The sequence below is a fragment of the Citrus sinensis genome, chromosome 6, assembly GCF_022201045.2.
Source record: "Citrus sinensis cultivar Valencia sweet orange chromosome 6, DVS_A1.0, whole genome shotgun sequence".
Taxonomy (NCBI): domain Eukaryota; kingdom Viridiplantae; phylum Streptophyta; class Magnoliopsida; order Sapindales; family Rutaceae; genus Citrus; species Citrus sinensis.
The window spans coordinates 2,156,861-2,176,632 of record NC_068561.1 but is presented as its reverse complement, the minus strand read 5'-3'; the positions used below and the strand labels follow the sequence as shown (position 1 = coordinate 2,176,632).

General features: G+C 34.4%; 1 protein-coding gene and 1 non-coding gene across 2 annotated transcripts; one reads left to right on the top strand and one right to left on the bottom strand.

Annotated features, from left to right (window-relative positions):
- LOC127902950 (uncharacterized) lies at positions 1-12,419 on the top strand. The gene has a single exon (XM_052443048.1). The coding sequence runs from the start codon at positions 1,768-1,770 to the stop codon at positions 7,147-7,149; it is 5,382 nt and encodes a 1,793-aa protein (XP_052299008.1). The 5' UTR covers positions 1-1,767; the 3' UTR covers positions 7,150-12,419.
- Positions 2,245-2,348, bottom strand: LOC127903583 (small nucleolar RNA R71). The gene has a single exon (XR_008056291.1). It is a non-coding gene; the product is annotated as a small nucleolar RNA R71 (small nucleolar RNA).
- Positions 12,420-19,772: the final 7,353 nt, after the last annotated feature.

Sequence of the window (19,772 nt, the reverse complement as noted above, 5' to 3'; positions counted from 1 at the left end):
GCATATTTATAAAGGAGAAAACCGTTATTTTACATTTTAAGTCTTACTAACAACCCTTACTTTTATATATTTAACCTTCTTGTGATTTAATTACATGTGTTTTATTTTAATTAAGTATTTTATGTATTTTAGGGGCATTATAGTCATTTCACAATAAAGGAGAGATCAGACGGCAAAACGGACATCACTTTTGAACTCAGGACGGTCGAAAACCTTAGGAGGAGCATAAAAGGAAAAATGACACTATTCACATGTACGGTACTATTCACGTGTACGGTACTGTATACGTTACTGTTCACGACACTGTTCACATAGACGGATGATGACGTGGCATTGACCGATGATGTGGCATTGACTGATGAGGTGTCACGATCCTGTTGGACTAAAATTCTTATGTACTGTTGATGGTGACGTGGCAGCATATCAGTGGACGAAAAATCTCGCGTACGGTGCATGCATCACACAGGATTATTTTCAACCAAACCGCGTTACTGTTCATCCGGGTCAAACCGCGTTACTGTTCAAAGTCGGGTCAAACCGTGTTACTGTTCATCCGCGTGGTCAAACCGTGGACTGTTGACTGATGACGTGGCGCAATCCTGAGCGTCCAAACTATTTTTAATCCGATGGCCATGATTTACTCCATGTATCTATAAAAAGGGGGCCTCCCCCCCCTAATTTGATATCTCTGAATCCATTTTTGGGATCCATTTTCTGTAATTCCTTCTCCATCTTGTATTTTCTTCGTATTTTAATAAATTTCCATTTTGCCCCTAGTTCAATTATGAGTGGCTAATTTTCTTTCAAGCTTGGGTTGAAGGTGAAGTCTCAACATGTGTCATGGGCTTAATTTGGTAAATTTATTTTCTCTTCCCCTCTAATTTTTGTGGATGTTTTGACTTCTCGTCGACAAATAATAATAGTCTTGTCTAGATACCGCCTTGGTTACACCGGCTCTCTAGTATAAGGTTATTATTATTTGGCACGATAAGCCCTTAGCACCATATTGATTAGAGCGTGGTTCATGAGGTGTGGATTCCCCCCTCATGATTTAATTGGCATTAATACGGATTATTTAGCCCATGATGCATGTTGATACGGATCCAGATACCCAAGTACGTCATTTCAATAGAATTCTCTTCAATTCATTCTCGCCATTTCAATTCCAGTTTTAGAATTTATTCTCGCCATTTTAATTTAAGTTTTAGCATATTCCAAATCATTTCCACCATAAATCCAATCACCCATTTACAAAATTAATTCTACACAATTAAAATCCACCTCCTCGTGGGATCGACACTCGTCACCATAGATCTATACTACAATAGATTCGTGCGCTTGCGAGTACATTAAAATTTGCACAACAAGTTTTTGGCGCCGTTGCCGGGGAGGTAAGTAATTTTAATTCATAGAATTAATTTTTGTGAATAATTTCTTTTATTTGTTTTCTTGTATTTTTTTTTATTATTAAAAAAAAAAAGTGAATCTACATTTAAAGGTTAGTATTTCTTTTCTTTTTCTCTTCTTTAAAATTTTGTAATTTAATTTTCCATTTATTTTTCTTTGTAATTTTTTTTGTTTATCTTATTAATTTAATTTTTAGTTAATTTCTTTCACGTATTTATTTTTGTGTATTTTTATAGAAAGGTTGTAATAGCGCAATAAGGTTAGTATCGTAATTTCTCCCTCTTCTTTATTTTTATTTGTTTTGTTCCCATCTTTATTTTTGTTTTGTTTGCATCTTTATTTTTATTTTATTTATTTTGCATGCATGGTCGTAGGTCATTATTACCTAATCTTGAACCTATAGACCTTGAATTAGAAAAAACACTTCGCACACACAAACACGTTAAAAATAAAATGGATTTACAAGCACCACAGGAGAGGCCATTTAAGGACTATTTTAGTCCCTTAGCTAATTTGAGCACGTCATGCATAAGATACCCAAATGTAGCTGCTAGGAGTTTTGAATTAAAACCTAGTGTGTTAAATTGTCTCCCTACATTTTATGGCCTAGAAAATGAGGATCCATATAATCATTTGAATGATTTTCATGCCATTTGTCAAACATTCAAATATGAGAATTTTTCAGATGATGATGTTAAACTTAGACTATTCCCATTTTCTTTAAAAGATAGAGCTCGTTCATGGCTTAATACATTGCCTGCTAATAGCATTGCATCATGGGAACAAATGGTTACAAAATTTTTAAATAAATATTTCCCAGTGCATAAAACCAATGCTATTCGCAGGGAAATCTCGGAGTTTACCCAGAAAGATGACGAGCAATTTTTCGAAACATGGGAGCGATTCAATGGGCTACTCTTGAAGTGTCCACATCATGGGTACGAGAAATGGCACCAATGCCAATACTTTTTGGAGGGATTATTGCCGAATGTGCAAGAATGGCTAATGGCAACGAGTGGAGGAGAGCTAATGTCAAAAAGTGCATCAGAGATTTGGGAATTCTTCCAGCGACAAGCAGATAATTCCCAACAACGGAGTCGATCACTCAGGACTACTAGAAGAATTAAAGGAGTGAATGAGGTTCAAATTGGCGAATCAAGTTCAGAAATTAAAGAAGTCAAAGCGATAATTGAAGGTCTCTCTCGACAAATAGCATCATTATCGACTGCTAAATCAACAGAGCCACATGACCATGACTCATACTCAGATCAAGCCAATGCCATAGGTGTAATGAGAAAGCCATCAAATTACAACCCATACTCCAACACATATAACCCTGGATGGAGAGACCACCCCAATTTTTCATGGTCTCAAGGATTCCAACAGAATGGACCAACAGCTCCAGCTCCACCAATTCCACAAAATCCTCAAGCCTCTCAGCCCCCATTTAGACCATTCAATCAGAATCAGAACTACTCTCAACCCAGACCATGGGAGGATGCATTCCAAAATTTCAAGAATGTTACTCACTCCACGATTGAGCAACAGAACCGCACCATTGATGGACTACGAAATGAGTTGAGAGCGGGCTTCAACTCACAAGCCCAATCAGTTTCAAGCCTCGAGAAGATGGTGGGACAACTCGCTTCTTCAGTTCAGACCTTGGCAATGACTGTTGAGAAAGGAAAATTTCCAAGTCAACCAGTGCCTAATCCTAAAGGAGTGCATGAAGCGAGTACTAGTTCACCACAGCAACATGGAGAGGTCAAAGCAGTAATGACCTTGCGAAAAGGAAAGGAAGTCGACAACAAAGTGGAGATGCTGGTGACAAAAGAAAATCAAATTGTACCTGTGAATGTTGAAGACTCATCACCGGAGGAGAAAGAAGAAACCAACCCACGAGAATACGTTCCGAAAGCTCCATTTCCTCAAAGGTTAGCGAAAGGAAAGAAGGGAAAATCCACAGGTGAGATTCTCGAAATCTTCAAACAGGTAAGTGTTAATATCCCTTTGCTTGATGCTATTAAACAAGTTCCATCTTATGCCAAGTTTCTTAAAGACCTTTGTACTAAAAAGAGAAATATGCATGTTCAAAAGAAGGCATTTTTAACAGAAAACGTTAGTTCTATACTCCAACATAAAATTCCTTTAAAATGCAAAGACCCTGGCTCCCCCACTATCTCATGTAGTATAGGGAACCACACAATTGAGAATGCTTTGTTGGATTTAGGAGCTAGTGTAAATCTTTTGCCTTACTCTGTATTCGTGAAACTTGGACTGGGAGAATTACACCCAACTCCAGTGGTGTTACAGCTTGCAGATCGGTCCACGAAAATACCTCGTGGTATTGTGGAGGACGTGCTTATCCAGGTAGACAAGTTTTATTTTCCTGTTGATTTCATTGTAATTGACACTCAACCAATACAGGATTCAAGGAAGCACATCCCCATTATTCTAGGCCGACCTTTCTTGGCAACTGCGGATGCTCACATTCAATGCAGGACTGGAAATATGCAGTTGTCCTTCGGCAACATGACTATGGAACTGAACATCTTCAACATTGCCAAACAACCTCACAATGCAGATGATGGAATTGTTGATGTGGATTTAATTGAAGCATTAGTTGATGATACTTTTGTTTCAAACCTTAGTGATGATCCTTTACAAACATGTTTAACTCACTTTGGTTTTGATTTTGATATTGACAGATCGGTTGATGAGGTCAACGCCCTGCTTGACTCAGCACCATCTATGGACACTAATAAATGGAAGTCAAGAGTTGAACAACTAGCACCATCAGAGAAGAAACTCATCCCATCATCAGAATCACCACCGAAACTCGAGCTCAAACCATTACCCAACACATTGGAATATGCATTTTTGGGAGAAGAAAGTACTCTACCGGTAATCATCTCATCATCCCTCAATGACGAACAAAAAGGTAAGTTGTTGGATGTTTTAAAAGAGCACAAAGGAGCATTAGGATGGACCATAGCAGACATCAAAGGTATAAATCCAGTAGACTGCATGCATTACATTCACCTTGATGAAAATGCTAAATCTACTAGGGAAATGCAACGTCGGTTAAATCCTAATATGAAAGAAGTTGTTAGAATTGAAGTCCTTAAGCTATTAGATGCAGGTATCATTTACCCAATTTCTGATAGTTCATGGGTCAGTCCTGTACAAGTTGTCCCCAAAAAGTCAGGAGTCACAGTAGTTACGAATGCAGATAATGAATTGATACCCACTAGAGTAACTACAGGGTGGCGTGTATGCATCGATTATAGGAAATTGAATTCTGTCACACGTAAAGACCATTTTCCTTTACCATTTATTGATCAAATGCTTGATAGATTAGCAGGCCATGAATTTTATTGCTTTCTAGATGGCTACTCAGGATATAATCAGATCCCCATAGCACCAAAAGATCAAGAGAAAACTACTTTCACTTGCCCTTTTGGCACATTTGCATATAGGAGAATGCCATTTGGATTATGTAATGCACCTGCTACATTTCAACGATGTATGTTGAGCATTTTTTCTGATATGGTTGAACGATTCCTTGAAGTCTTTATGGATGACTTTTCTGTCTTTGGTGACTCGTTTGATCAATGTTTACATCATCTAACGCTAGTTCTGCAGAGATGTACCGAGAAGAGCTTAGTCTTAAATTGGGAGAAGTGCCATTTTATGGTAAAACAAGGTATTGTTCTCGGTCACATCATTTCGAGCAAAGGTATTGAGGTTGACAAAGCCAAGGTGGATCTCATTTCTAATCTCCCTCCACCTAAAACAGTCAGAGAAGTAAGATCTTTCCTTGGGCATGCTGGTTTCTATAGACGTTTCATTAAAGATTTTAGCAAAGTTTCTAGACCCTTATGCAATTTACTTGCTAAGGATGTACCTTTTATCTTTAATGATTCATGTCTTATGGCTTTTGAAAAATTAAAGCAATTGTTGACATCATCACCCATCATTCAGGCCCCAAACTGGAGCTTACCATTTGAGCTTATGTGTGATGCATCTGATTATGCAGTAGGAGCAGTTTTAGGACAAAGAGTTGATCGAATTCCTCATGTTATTTACTATGCTAGTATGACATTGAATGATGCACAGTTGAACTATTCAACTACTGAAAAAGAAATGCTAGCAGTAGTGTTTGCATTGGAAAAATTTCGATCTTATCTCATTGGTTGTAAAATAATTATATTCACAGATCATGCTGCTCTTAAATATCTTCTCACAAAGAAAGATGCAAAAGCCAGACTAATTCGTTGGGTGTTACTTTTGCAGGAATTTGACTTGGAATTCAAAGATAAAAAAGGGATAGAAAATGTTGTGGCGGACCACCTCTCTCGTCTCCATTTTGACACAATTATAGAACAATTACCATTAAATGAGTCATTTCCAGATGAACAATTAATGAGTGTGGAAGTATTACCTTGGTATGCTGATATAGTTAATTATCTTGTTACAGGTAAACTTCCAGAGCATTGGACCAAGCAAGACAAGGCTAAATTCTTTGCAGAGATAAAGAATTTCTTTTGGGATGACCCGTATTTGTTCAAGTATTGTGCGGATCAAATTGTTAGACGATGTGTCCCAGAAAGTGAAATTCAGAATATCCTTTCATTCTGCCATGAACAAGCTTGTGGAGGCCATTTCAGTGCTAAGAAGACAGCGACTAAAGTTTTACAATGTGGTTTCTATTGGCCATCTATATTTCGAGACGCTTACACTTTCTGTTCTTCATGTGATAGGTGTCAACGAATGGGAAGCATTACACGAAGGAACATGATGCCACTAAATCCAATTTTAGTGGTTGAGATTTTTGACGTATGGGGTATCGACTTCATGGGACCCTTTCCCCCTTCTTTTGGCCATCAATACATATTGGTTGCTGTTGACTACGTATCAAAATGGGTAGAAGCAATTCCATGTAGGACCAATGATCACAAGGTGGTGATAGCATTTTTGAAAAGCAACATTGTTTCACGCTTTGGATTCCCTCGAGCGATAATCAGTGATGGTGGTGCCCACTTTTGTAACAAAGCATTCAAGGCTCTTTTGACAAAGTATTCAATCACACACAAAGTGGCGACCCCGTATCATCCGCAAACCAGTGGCCAAGTTGAGATCTCCAATCGAGAAATAAAGCACATATTAGAAAAAACGGTGAGGCCAGACAGAAAAGATTGGTCATTAAGACTTGATGATGCATTATGGGCATATAGAACGGCTTTCAAGACCCCAATTGGGATGTCACCCTACAGGCTAGTGTATGGAAAAGCTTGCCACCTACCTGTGGAACTCGAGCATCGTGCATATTGGGCCATCAAGAAATTCAACTTTGACATGCAGCAAGCCAGCTCAGAAAGAAGATTACAGCTGGCAGAACTTGAAGAAATTCGCAATGATGCATACGAAAATGCCAAAATTTACAAGCAACGAATGAAAGTCTTCCATGATAAGCAAATTATGAGAAAATCGTTCACTCCAGGTCAGAAAGTGCTTTTATTCAATTCTCGCTTGCACCTATTCCCAGGTAAGTTACGCTCTCGTTGGTCTGGTCCCTTTATTGTTCATACTGTTTTTCCACATGGGGCAATTGAAATTAAGGACCCAAAGAACGGTGTCACGTTTAAAGTTAATGGTCAAAGATTAAAGCCATATCTAGAATACCAACCACGTGGAGAAGACACCGAAATAAATTTGAGTGACCCACCAGATTTGAATTGATTTTTTTTTTCTTTCTTTTCGTTGATTTGATTTTGTTTTCTTTCTTTATATTATTCTTTTGCTAATTGAAATTGTTTTTGCATAAGTGTGTTTATTTTACCATTAAGTTTTCTCTTATCATTGTTAATCATGAGTCTCATACTTAGGCCGTTCCTCCTGAACATTCTTAAACCACTTCAACGTGTCAAAACTCATCTCAAAAGGCAGATTCAATTTTGTAAAACACAACGCATTTGGGCTCTACAACCACCAGAGTTAGTAGCCTATGTTGAGGGTTTAGAAAGCCAACTCAGAGACATTGAGAGAAGTGTTTACGACATCCAGTTGGAGCTTGAGGTAAATTCAATAAGAGGACGATTTTAATTTTCTTTGTGTGTTTTAATTTGTTTTTCTGTTTGTGTGCTTTAGTTTGTTACCCCGGTGAAGTGGCGGATAACGGTACTCCGTGACAATCAAGTCGGTTACTTCAGTTTCCTATAATAACTGATATTCTGAGGCGAAGGTATGGACAGAAACGAGATTCTAACGAAGCTTCACAAGCGATTCCCTTCACTTCCTCAGAATGCCCTCCTTACGATCTATAAAGCTCGGTCCGAACGCATGCGATTACTCATGAGAAATAACATACCTGCTGACATCCGTTGGTTAATCGAGGCTAAAGTACGATCGGCAGGTGAGTTACCTCCAAAATTTATTGCATACATGCCTGGTTGTGGTAAAGGAAATTATGCAAGAAAACGACGAGCTCGAAGAATTTCTGTTGCTTGTCATAAGTGTGCCAGAATGAGTTGCAATAAAAACCCATGTTCTTTAGGAATGATGTCTGATAACAGGGAAGATAAGATTCAATTCATTAGGGATGGCTTGAATAAGGAGTCATTGGATGATATCCTTTTGTCTCTTGAAACGCATCCCAGTGGATATGTGCAAGGAGCGATTCTCCAGTTATGGCCATTATTCCAGAAAGAGCATGCACGATATAGTCTCGGGAATCTGACTATAAACGACCCTGTTTGCCTGTTTATAAGAAAACTGGATGGGAAGCCTATCCTCGACCCATAGAGGGCGTTCAAGCCGTTTCTGGACGTAAAACCAGAGGAAGATGTGAGCCACAGTCGCAACTACGTGTAAATATCCTTTTACTTTACTGTTATTTTATTTCATTTCACTGTTGTTTTATTGTTTGCATTATTGTCTTTAATAATTTTATTATTGTTTGCTATTTCCTTTTTACTGTTTTCTTTTTGACTCGCGAGCCATGTGCTTCATGCGTTATTTGACACTAACATGTTACCTCATTCACAGCTGTGACCCACTATCACCAAGACTCTTAAATGTGATTTCTTTTGTCAAACACTCACAAATTGTTTTTGAGAAATATTCCAATGGCAGCTACTCCCAATAGACAATTCAAGAACATTTGTGTGCTTTCTGGATTTACCTATGGCAAACATAAAGAGTTCGTTGAGGCAGCCATAGATCTTGGTCGAAGCATAGCAGCGAGAAATTTACATTTGGTGTATGGAGGAGGTAACCGAGGGTTATCAAAAATGGTCTCCGAAGCAGCTTTTATCAGAGGAAGTCAAGTGTTAGGCATCATCCCAAGAGTCCTAAAACCATTGGGCAGTTCGTCTGACTCATCAACTGGAGAAGAGTTAGTCGTCTCAGGTATGCAAGAAAGAATAACTGAAATGCTTAATCATGCTGATGCATTTATTTTCCTTCCAGGAGATCTTGCAACACTAGAGGCACTTATCACGCTAGCATCTTGGGCCCATCTGCACATCCACCAAAAACCCATCGGTTTGTTAAATGTCAATAACTTTTATGATGGCTTTATCGCATTTCTTAACCATGCAATAAAAAACTATTTCATTCCCGCTAATGTGAAAAAACTTTTTATTTGTGCTCACACTGCTAACGAGCTACTTGATCTGTTACAAGCTTATAGACCGGAGCCAGACCCCTGGACCTTCGTGTTGGAGCGTCCAAATAATGATGGTAACAGTAGCAGCAGTAAGAAGTACAAATTAGATTTAACTCTCCGCCTATAAATATTTTCTTCTGTGTTGCACCACCCAGGTGATGTCTTCTAAACTCTACTTCTTTCCTTTCAAACATTGAGGACAATGTTTCGTTCTGGTTGGGGGGAGGGAATAGTCGACAATTGTAGAATTTTGGTTAAGTTTTTACTAATTTTTGTTGTAGAAACTAACTGTTGCTAACTTTTTGTGTTGAAGATGGCTGAATATGGAGTGTAGTGACTCTAGAAACGCATCTTCATCGTTTATAAAAAAAAAAAAAAATTCAGACATTTTCTTTTTCTTTATTATGTGTTTATGTTTATTTTTCTTCTTTTTAATTTCTCCTCTATAAATATACATTTTCCAACTTTTGAGTCGAAGATGGCTGAATATGGAGTGTAGTTCCTCTAGAAACGCATCTTCTTTAAAAAAAAAAAAATCATTTTCGTTTTCTATCATTTTACGTGTAACTTTTCTAATTAGTTTTTATGCATCATTTTCACATTTCTGCATGCATATTTTCCTTTCATGTTTAGAATAGGTTGGGGGGTAGAATGTTGTTTAAAAAAAAAAAAAAAATTTGTGTGATTTGTTTTAACATTGGGTGACATGATTAATTTTAAATTTTAGTATTTGTATTATCTTTGGTCTTAAGTGATGTTACATTATGTTTGCTACTCTACATGTTGATGTCGGAGACATATATGAGTTGCTTGAAGGAATGAACATGTCATAATAAGTACCAAGTGAGTTTTTGAGCCTATTATTTTTCTTGGAGAATAACCCTTTTGCCCACTCTTTATACAGCTTAGCAGTTTATTATTTTATACACGATCTCTAAATTACTTTTGAGTTAACCCTAAAAAAAAAAAAAATTGTAAAATAAAAAAAAAAAGAAAAAAGAAAAAGAAAAAAGAGTGTGTTGCTACATTTGGAGGCCCATCTAACTAGTAGATATGGAAGGTTATTCAGAGCCCTAAAAGACGATGGAAAGGCCATCTTTGATCCGTTTGAGCCTTTCTAGCCATCCCTTTTATTAAATATCCATAGTTAACCCTTTTGAGCCTTTAAAAAAAAAAAAACATTTTCTTTGTCAACTTATCATCTTGACCCACTCCGATTTGGAGTATTACCCGATGTCTTATAAGTTCCATCACCTATTTATGTTTGAGAAAATGTAAATAATTATGTTGTTCAGTGAAGTTATGCCAAAAAACAAAAAAAAAACAAAAAAAAAAACAAAAACAAAAACAAAAACAAAAGTTGTTGTTTCAAAAGAATAAAAATAGGTGAAATCCACCTTGCAACTTCCAAAAAAAAAAAAAAAATTTCTCTGCATTTTTCTCAAACATACACTTTGTTTTCCTTATTTTCCTTCTTTGTTAGCCATGTCCCTAGCCTACGTTTCATCCTAATAAAAGTCCTTCTTGATTTTAGGGAACTATAGTTTGAAGTAGAAGCTAGTTATATGGGCTAAAAAGATGTAGTGATGCATAATTAAAAAAAAAAAAAAGATAAATAAAGTGGGTTGACTAACATTTTATTTGACTTGAGATCGTATTATTTCTAAGCTGAGGGCATATTTATTTCATCTTGGTGAGAGCATGTGATATCACTTCTTTATTATTTTCTCTCTCAATTACCATTCATTGGAGTGACTATTTTTATTGGGATTAATTTATTTGTGAGAGTGTCACTACTTCCAGTGAGATTTTGGGGTTTGACATGTCATTCTTGAGAGTAGCTAAAACAAAGTCTACTGGGCTAATTCATGTGGATGGTTGATGTGGGTGTGATGTTGCTTTAGACTAGAGATAATGCTTATACTTTTATTTGAGTGTTATCATTAATCTGATGGAATAAATACGAGTGTTTCTATTAAAACAAAAAAAAAATTATTTTGAATTTGAATTTTGTTTTCGCTTTATTTGCTAGGGACTAGCAATAAGCTGGTTGGGGGGTGTGTTGAGTATTAGAAAATGCATATTTATAAAGGAGAAAACCGTTATTTTACATTTTAAGTCTTACTAACAACCCTTACTTTTATATATTTAACCTTCTTGTGATTTAATTACATGTGTTTTATTTTAATTAAGTATTTTATGTATTTTAGGGGCATTATAGTCATTTCACAATAAAGGAGAGATCAGACGGCAAAACGGACATCACTTTTGAACTCAGGACGGTCGAAAACCTTAGGAGGAGCATAAAAGGAAAAATGACACTATTCACATGTACGGTACTATTCACGTGTACGGTACTGTATACGTTACTGTTCACGACACTGTTCACATAGACGGATGATGACGTGGCATTGACCGATGATGTGGCATTGACTGATGAGGTGTCACGATCCTGTTGGACTAAAATTCTTATGTACTGTTGATGGTGACGTGGCAGCATATCAGTGGACGAAAAATCTCGCGTACGGTGCATGCATCACACAGGATTATTTTCAACCAAACCGCGTTACTGTTCATCCGGGTCAAACCGCGTTACTGTTCAAAGTCGGGTCAAACCGTGTTACTGTTCATCCGCGTGGTCAAACCGTGGACTGTTGACTGATGACGTGGCGCAATCCTGAGCGTCCAAACTATTTTTAATCCGATGGCCATGATTTACTCCATGTATCTATAAAAAGGGGGCCTCCCCCCCCTAATTTGATATCTCTGAATCCATTTTTGGGATCCATTTTCTGTAATTCCTTCTCCATCTTGTATTTTCTTCGTATTTTAATAAATTTCCATTTTGCCCCTAGTTCAATTATGAGTGGCTAATTTTCTTTCAAGCTTGGGTTGAAGGTGAAGTCTCAACATGTGTCATGGGCTTAATTTGGTAAATTTATTTTCTCTTCCCCTCTAATTTTTGTGGATGTTTTGACTTCTCGTCGACAAATAATAATAGTCTTGTCTAGATACCGCCTTGGTTACACCGGCTCTCTAGTATAAGGTTATTATTATTTGGCACGATAAGCCCTTAGCACCATATTGATTAGAGCGTGGTTCATGAGGTGTGGATTCCCCCCTCATGATTTAATTGGCATTAATACGGATTATTTAGCCCATGATGCATGTTGATACGGATCCAGATACCCAAGTACGTCATTTCAATAGAATTCTCTTCAATTCATTCTCGCCATTTCAATTCCAGTTTTAGAATTTATTCTCGCCATTTTAATTTAAGTTTTAGCATATTCCAAATCATTTCCACCATAAATCCAATCACCCATTTACAAAATTAATTCTACACAATTAAAATCCACCTCCTCGTGGGATCGACACTCGTCACCATAGATCTATACTACAATAGATTCGTGCGCTTGCGAGTACATTAAAATTTGCACAACACTTATCCCAAAAAAAAGGGGGGGAAAGCAACAAAGCAGTGACATGGTATGGGTGCGTTTGGGATTGAGGTACTGTAGCTTTTAAGATACAGCTGTTGTGAAAGAAAAGTTGTAACCATGAAGCAAAAGTTAGTAAAATATAGTAAATATAAATTTTAAATAATAATTTGATGAAATTATTAAAGATATAATAGATTTTCCATTATACAAGTGAAAAATCATATCAATATAGCTTACAAGCTACAGCAGCTAGTGTTTACCAAACACTTTAGTGCTGTACCTTTTAAGCTATAGCTGCCTAACCTCAATCCCAAACACACCCTATGTCCCCACTTGCTCTTGGACCCTGCTAATGGTTGGACATGGACGTAGGTTAGAGAATTTGGGCTCAAGACGCAACAATTAATTAAGAGGTGCTATTAGCACACCTCCAAATCCTCTTCAAACCCTGCTTAATCTTGTTTACAATTTTACCCCTAACTAAACATTTCCCCTACACACCCTCATGCAAACTCAACGCAATCGAAGGTTGCCGGCGGAGCTGACGTAAACATTTAAAAAATGATTTTCTTCGATAGAAATAATTTTAAGGGTTATTTATCGTCAGCCCCACATGTTTCGACAATTAGTGTCGCGCACCCACAAGTTTCGACCATGTGCACTGCACCCCCATCTCCGTAAAAAAAAATCAGTTAATTCCAACTGTTTAGACTGTTATTTACCTAAAAGACCATACTACCCCTAAGTTGAATTGCATTGCGTCAAAAGTAAAAAAATACCTTTTACAACTTATAAAATTTACATTAAGAAATAAAAATTAATTATAATAATATCAGTTTTTACATTTTTCAATATTATATTGAAACGATTTTTTCTTATTTCATTATCATAACGAAATTGTAAAACCAATAAATTTCAAGATGAGAGACAAAGTATGATTCCAAAGGGAAAGAAAAAAAATCAAACACAATATCATCAGTAGATTACAAAATAATTCCAATAATCCCACCAAAACAAACAAAACCCAATAATAAAGAAACCTAAGATAATTATACCAAAATTTCACTGTAAAATTCTATTACAAAAGAGACCAAAACCAAGAAAATTTAACAAAAATGAACTAAAAATCAAAAACCCTAAATTAAATTGTAGAGGCAGCGGGAACGGCGGCTGCTTCAGGCGGTGGTGTCGGCGGTTTCGAGCGATGACAAATCACGCAGCGTCCGCCATTTTGTTGTTGTTGACTCAAGACAGTGGCAGATCACATTGGCAGGCAATAGTAGTGAAAGGAAAGAAGAAGAAGGAGAATAAGAAGGAAAAAAAAAAGGAAGAAGAAGAAAGCAAAGAAAAAAGAAGCAGAAGAGTGAAAGAAAAAAGACGTGAAGAAGAAGAAGAAGGAAAAAAGAAAGAAGAAGAAGAGTGAAAGAAAGAAGACGCGAAGAAGAAGAAGAGAAGAAATAAAGAAAATAGAGAGAGAGAGAGAAAAAAAAAAGGGAAAAAAAATTAAGGATACAAGTGTTTTTTTTTAGTTTTTTATTTATTATTTAATCTTATATGAAATTATTATTTTACCCTTTTTCAAGTTAAGTTAACGGTAGTTTGACGAAAATGGGGGCGCGGTGCACATGGTCGAAACTTGTGGGTGTGCGGCACTAATTGTCGAAACACATGGGTGCTGACGATAAATAACCCTAATTTTAAAGATGAAAACTATTTCATATAGCTTGTTGTAAATCTTTTAATACTCACATGATTTGACCTATGGAGTTAGCCCCATTCAACTAATTAAACTTCAGATTCTTCCTTTTTGGAGTTCAAAACTATGAGAAGTTGAACAAAAATAGATAAGTTATGATAAAAATAAGGACTTTTTTTATAATATTGTGTGAGTTTTTACAATACTAATAATGAGATTATTATGTAGATCGAAGTGTTTTAATCTCTACCATTCATTTAATATAGTGGATAAAAATCAATTAATTAAACAATAACAGGTAAACTTTAGGTTGTTAGTGAATGTAGATTTTTTTTAATTTTTAATTAATTAACAACTGAAAAATTCTATTATGTTGGAATAAAAATCCCACAATAAAAAAATGGGATAATTGGATTTAAATATTAGAATCTTTACCCTTATTTTAATTTAATTTTAACGGATAAGCAATTATTTAACTAGTAATTTACAATTTGTAGTATTTCTTTACATTGTAAATTATTTTTAATCTAATCAATCCATAAATATTTTTAAATCACCCAAAAAAATGCAGATAATTTTGAAATAAAAATTATTGTGCACTCTATATAACTTTACACTTTTACAGGTAATGTTATTTTAATAATAATTTATGTAAAGATATTTCATAAGGTCTCAATAATAATTTATTGTATTAATTTAATTATAAAACCATTAATATTTAATCAATAATGATCATAGAAGGCATTGTCATAAATTATTTGATCTATCTTTTATTACTATATGGGTCACAACAAATGAGAAGTAATTTATTCAACAACTATAATTGAAAAATATATGTGTGTATATAACTACATGATTGTTACCATTAATTATTGGAGTTAGTATTTTTACGTATTGTTACCATTAATTATCATAATAAGAGTAATGATTCTTAGTAGCATAAAATTCTATAATTACAATCAAATGACTATAAATAAAATAATCTTTTACGATTCATAAACTAAAAGTAATTAGAAATATATGTACGATTTAACTTGTTAATGAAATTAACAAAGTGAAATTTGAAAATAAAATGAAAATATATAGGCTTGTGAAACTTAAATTTTATAAGGTTTGGATAATTTTCTAACATGTAAGAATATTAATTGTAATGTAAACCATAATTTCATGGAATAAGTATGCTAAATTGGTATTAAAAATAATATATACTTTATGATCAATTATACAATGTTCCTTAATTGTATATAAAATAATACTTATTTTAATATGCCGTATTAAATTTAATTAAAACATGAGTGGCCAAGTATTTTTTAGGTTATAAACAATCCCATGAGTTATTGATACAATTTATGATATTCGCTTAAATGCATGTACTTAGTTCTATCATTTATTGTGTTACATCAAATATAAATTTATCAAATTACAAATTTAAAGGAGGGTTGAAAATTATTTTTAAACAAAACATACTATTTGAGTGAAATCGTTTTAAACTATAAAGGTGATCACAGTTATTTTACGAAAATTCTCTACTTCATTAAACCCTTAACAAACATGTTACAATTATTTTTAAATTATAAAATCTTTCAATATAAATATTGTGTACCATTAATTAAATCTAATGGTATATAATTGAAATATTATTGATGTTGTAAAAAAATACTGCATCATAGAGAGATCCTAAAAATAATCAATAAAAAAGTTTTAGCTATTATATTATTTATATGATACAGTTACCAATAAAAGAAAGACGAAGAAAGTATTGTTTAAATGGCTTCAAGAAGAAAGATATGTGAAAAATTACTTAAAGAAGTTAAGAAAGAGATCTTAAATGGGATATGTTTAGGAGAAACTATATGATACTTTAAATTTATTAATAAGTTGTGTTAAGAGCACAATAGAAGGGTGTAAAATAGTCCAACTCTAATTAATTTTAGAGGAAAAAATCTTGTAAAGCAGTATGGAAAAATTATTGTAAAAAGAAAAAAGAGCGGTGAAAATTTTCTTTCAAACTTGAAAGCCAATTCGGCCCATTTTAGATCTAGTCTAGATATATTCATTTTGCTATTCATTCTATTCTAAATCTAAAAATTCTATTTGCATCCTTATATTAGAAATATACATATAGAATTTGTCAGATATATGATCATGTAACATTAGCAATTGTATTATGATGTAATAAATATGAGCATGAGCATTTATAAAAAAGAAAATGATTCATTTCTAATATCTTTTGTCTATACATATTTTAGAATGTAATTAAATTGTGCCTATTTAACCAAGAACACAAATTAATTAACATAATGAAAAATTCAAGTTAACTAAATGAATGAATAGTATCCCTCAAAATCATTAATAGAAAGCAAATCATAATTAGCTAGAGAACTTATTTCCGGGGGAAGATTACATAAAGGCAAATCAATTCGCTTAAACCTAACCTATAATTGGAGAAAGTATATGGTATAATAGAGAAAATACAACCAACAACTGAACGTGTGATAGTTAAATTTAATGTAATTACTGCTTGCACGTTTGTTTTTCAAGATAATGAACACATGACATAATATTATTTACTTGTCATTTAGCTAACGTGCACCTTTGATGAACCCTAGAATTTCTGGAATTGACTAAAATAATCGTGGATCTCCTACAATTGACTGGAATCACAACACTTAAATTAATAAATAATTTCATGAAAGTACTAAATAAGGCATGCTCTAGATTCTTCTAGCTACTTCTAATTTTTCTCTTATTGTTCATACCATCTGAACGATAACATAGCATTGATGAGTAAGTTCCTGTAACACTTTGCATTGCATTGTTGGTGACCAGGCAAATTGCCAATTGATGGGAATTTTGCCAACATTTGAATAAAGTTGCATGAACGTGAGAAGCAAATTTCAAGGGCATCTTGCATACATAGCACCATCTAAAATGCAGTGAAAGCTCTTCAAACATCTTTACACACTTCATATATACTAGAAAGCAAGATAATGTATGTCATATTACACATAGACACATAAGAAATTTGTGGCAAGCACGAGTATAAATAAGGGACCAAACATAGTTAAACATTAGTTCAAGAGTTTGGATTGATTAGCAATTACCCTTCACAACTTTCATATATATACTTAGATGCAAGCACTCATTTCTGTAGGAATTTCCCATGGCATTGAGATATCAGATATCTAATGGAGATGCATCATAGATTCAATATGTAATATTGTCATCATACAGTATCATTGGAGCAATTAAATGGCTAGACTTAAAAGGTAAACGAACTCATTAGTAGGCATTCTCAATTTCGGCATTTTTCGGTTATCGAAATTGAATACTTTTGGCAATAATGAGTAAGAAGGAGATATTCTGTTAATTAGGAAGCTTAATCGTTTTGTTTATTTTGCTTTAATTTCAACCGGTGTCCACATTGTTTTGTCTTTCCACTTGCAGTTTGCTTTTGCAAAAGCTTAATTATTGGTGCAACTTTGCAAGGTGGCTCAACAACACTTGTTTTTATTGACTTTTGTGGCATATAGTTCACAATACACTCAAACAGTTTGCACATTGTTTACCAAAACAAGAGAGTATGTTTTGATCTCAGTATGTAATTCTGTATGATGTATTATGTCATGATTTTTTAATAGTTGTTCTTAATTTTGATTTATTTACTACTTTATAAAGTGTCTTTTAAGTTGCCAGTGGATTAATTATGAATTCTAAATAATACAGAAAACAATTCATTGATGCTTGACCAAGTCAGGTAATGGAATGAATTAGATGTTTGATGAAATGTCTCACCCTAAGCCTAGAGCTTGACATGGCAACTGACACAGTAGAATTTGATGACTCGTGATAAGGATGTGTAAAATAAGTGTAAATTGTCCTTCTTAAAGGTATGTGAATCGCGTCTGTTAGATTATCGAACTATGGATAGCCATTAAATTATTCTTGATCATAATATTTTGATAAGATGAAATGAACTTGTGGTTGACTGACTTGTTAATTTTTAGTCTTAAAATTAGAGTGCAAGTCAATGAAAATTTCAATCGGAATGTCTCATTGGGTATTATCAATCCCTACCGATTATTTAATTGGAACAAGAAAATGGTAACAAATTCTGTATTAATTTTTTAATCAGGTAAAAAAATGTATCGAGTCTCTATCGATGAAAATACAAGTAATGTTCCAGTTGTTCAGAACACACTAAATGTCCCAAACATAATTATTATTTTTGCTTTCTTATTTGAATTAAAATAAATTAATAAATAAAAAGGAGTGGAATGTAGTAGTATAAAAGAAAGCATCAGGGTTGGGTTTTTGCCAAAATTTGAATAAATTCCATTTTTTACACTTTAATTAAACTAGAAAATTAAAAAAAAAATTCAGCACAGTTGGGATCCCAACTCCAATGTGAGAGTCCCAATCAATCGCCAGCATTTTAATTAGGGATAAATTTTGTCATGAATTCTTACCGAATTTTAATCAGCTAATTAAATATGTGTCGATGATGATATACTGAACGATACTAGATTCGAGCTTCTTGTCCAAAGTCGGTTCTTGACCTTTTAGTAGGGTTGGGCAAAACCGAACCGGAACCGAAAAAAATTTAGTTCGGTTTGAATTTTTTCGGTTTCGGTTCGGTTTTTTAAAATTATAAATACTGAACCGAATGGTTCGGTTCGGTTCGGTTTCGGATCAAAAATTTTAAAATCCCAACCGAACCGATATTAAGGTATTTTTGTAATTTCACTATAATATATATATCCAAACCACAAATGTCTTCAACAGCACCGGTGCACCAATCTCTCACTTTCAACTGCACAAAACCACGAACGGACAAACCCACACACCCAAATCTTAACTCCATCTGCCGGTGGCTGATACTGTCGACTTGCCGCTACCGTTCCTTCTATTGCTCCCTCGCCAGCCAACTCACTTACTTGCTCTGCTTTCTCTCCTTTTTTTTTTTTTTTTGAAATGGGTCTTTTTTTTTTTGAAATAACACTTTAATCTTTTGTAATTTCATGGTTGCTTTACTTATTATTACTGTATTAGGTTATTAATTGTATTTGGTTTTATTAGCTTTGTTTGGATCTGTATATGTGACTAGATCTGCAAATGTCAGTATTGCTGGGTGAGAAACAGAGAAAATCGCCAAGTGGAGAAGATAATGGAGGGATAATATCATTTAGATCTCTCTCTTTTATAAAATATAAGTGTGGCCCAATACTTAGGAAATGTTTGCATATAGGAATTCTATTGTGGCCTAATTTGTTTGCACATTTTCAAAATGGTCCTTGACCGAAAGTCAAAATTCAAAAGCCATTAAAATAACCGAAAAACCGATTGTTTAAATTAATCCGTTAAAAGAACCAAAACCGATCCGAAACCGATAATCGAAACCGAACCAAAACCGACCTATTGGTTTTGGTTCGGATTTTATTTCAAAAAAACGAATGGTTTTTTTAATTTTCAAACCCGAACCGATCCGAAATCAAAAATTTATTCTAAAACCGAACCGAACCGAACCGACACCACCCCTACCTTCTAGAAAAAGGAA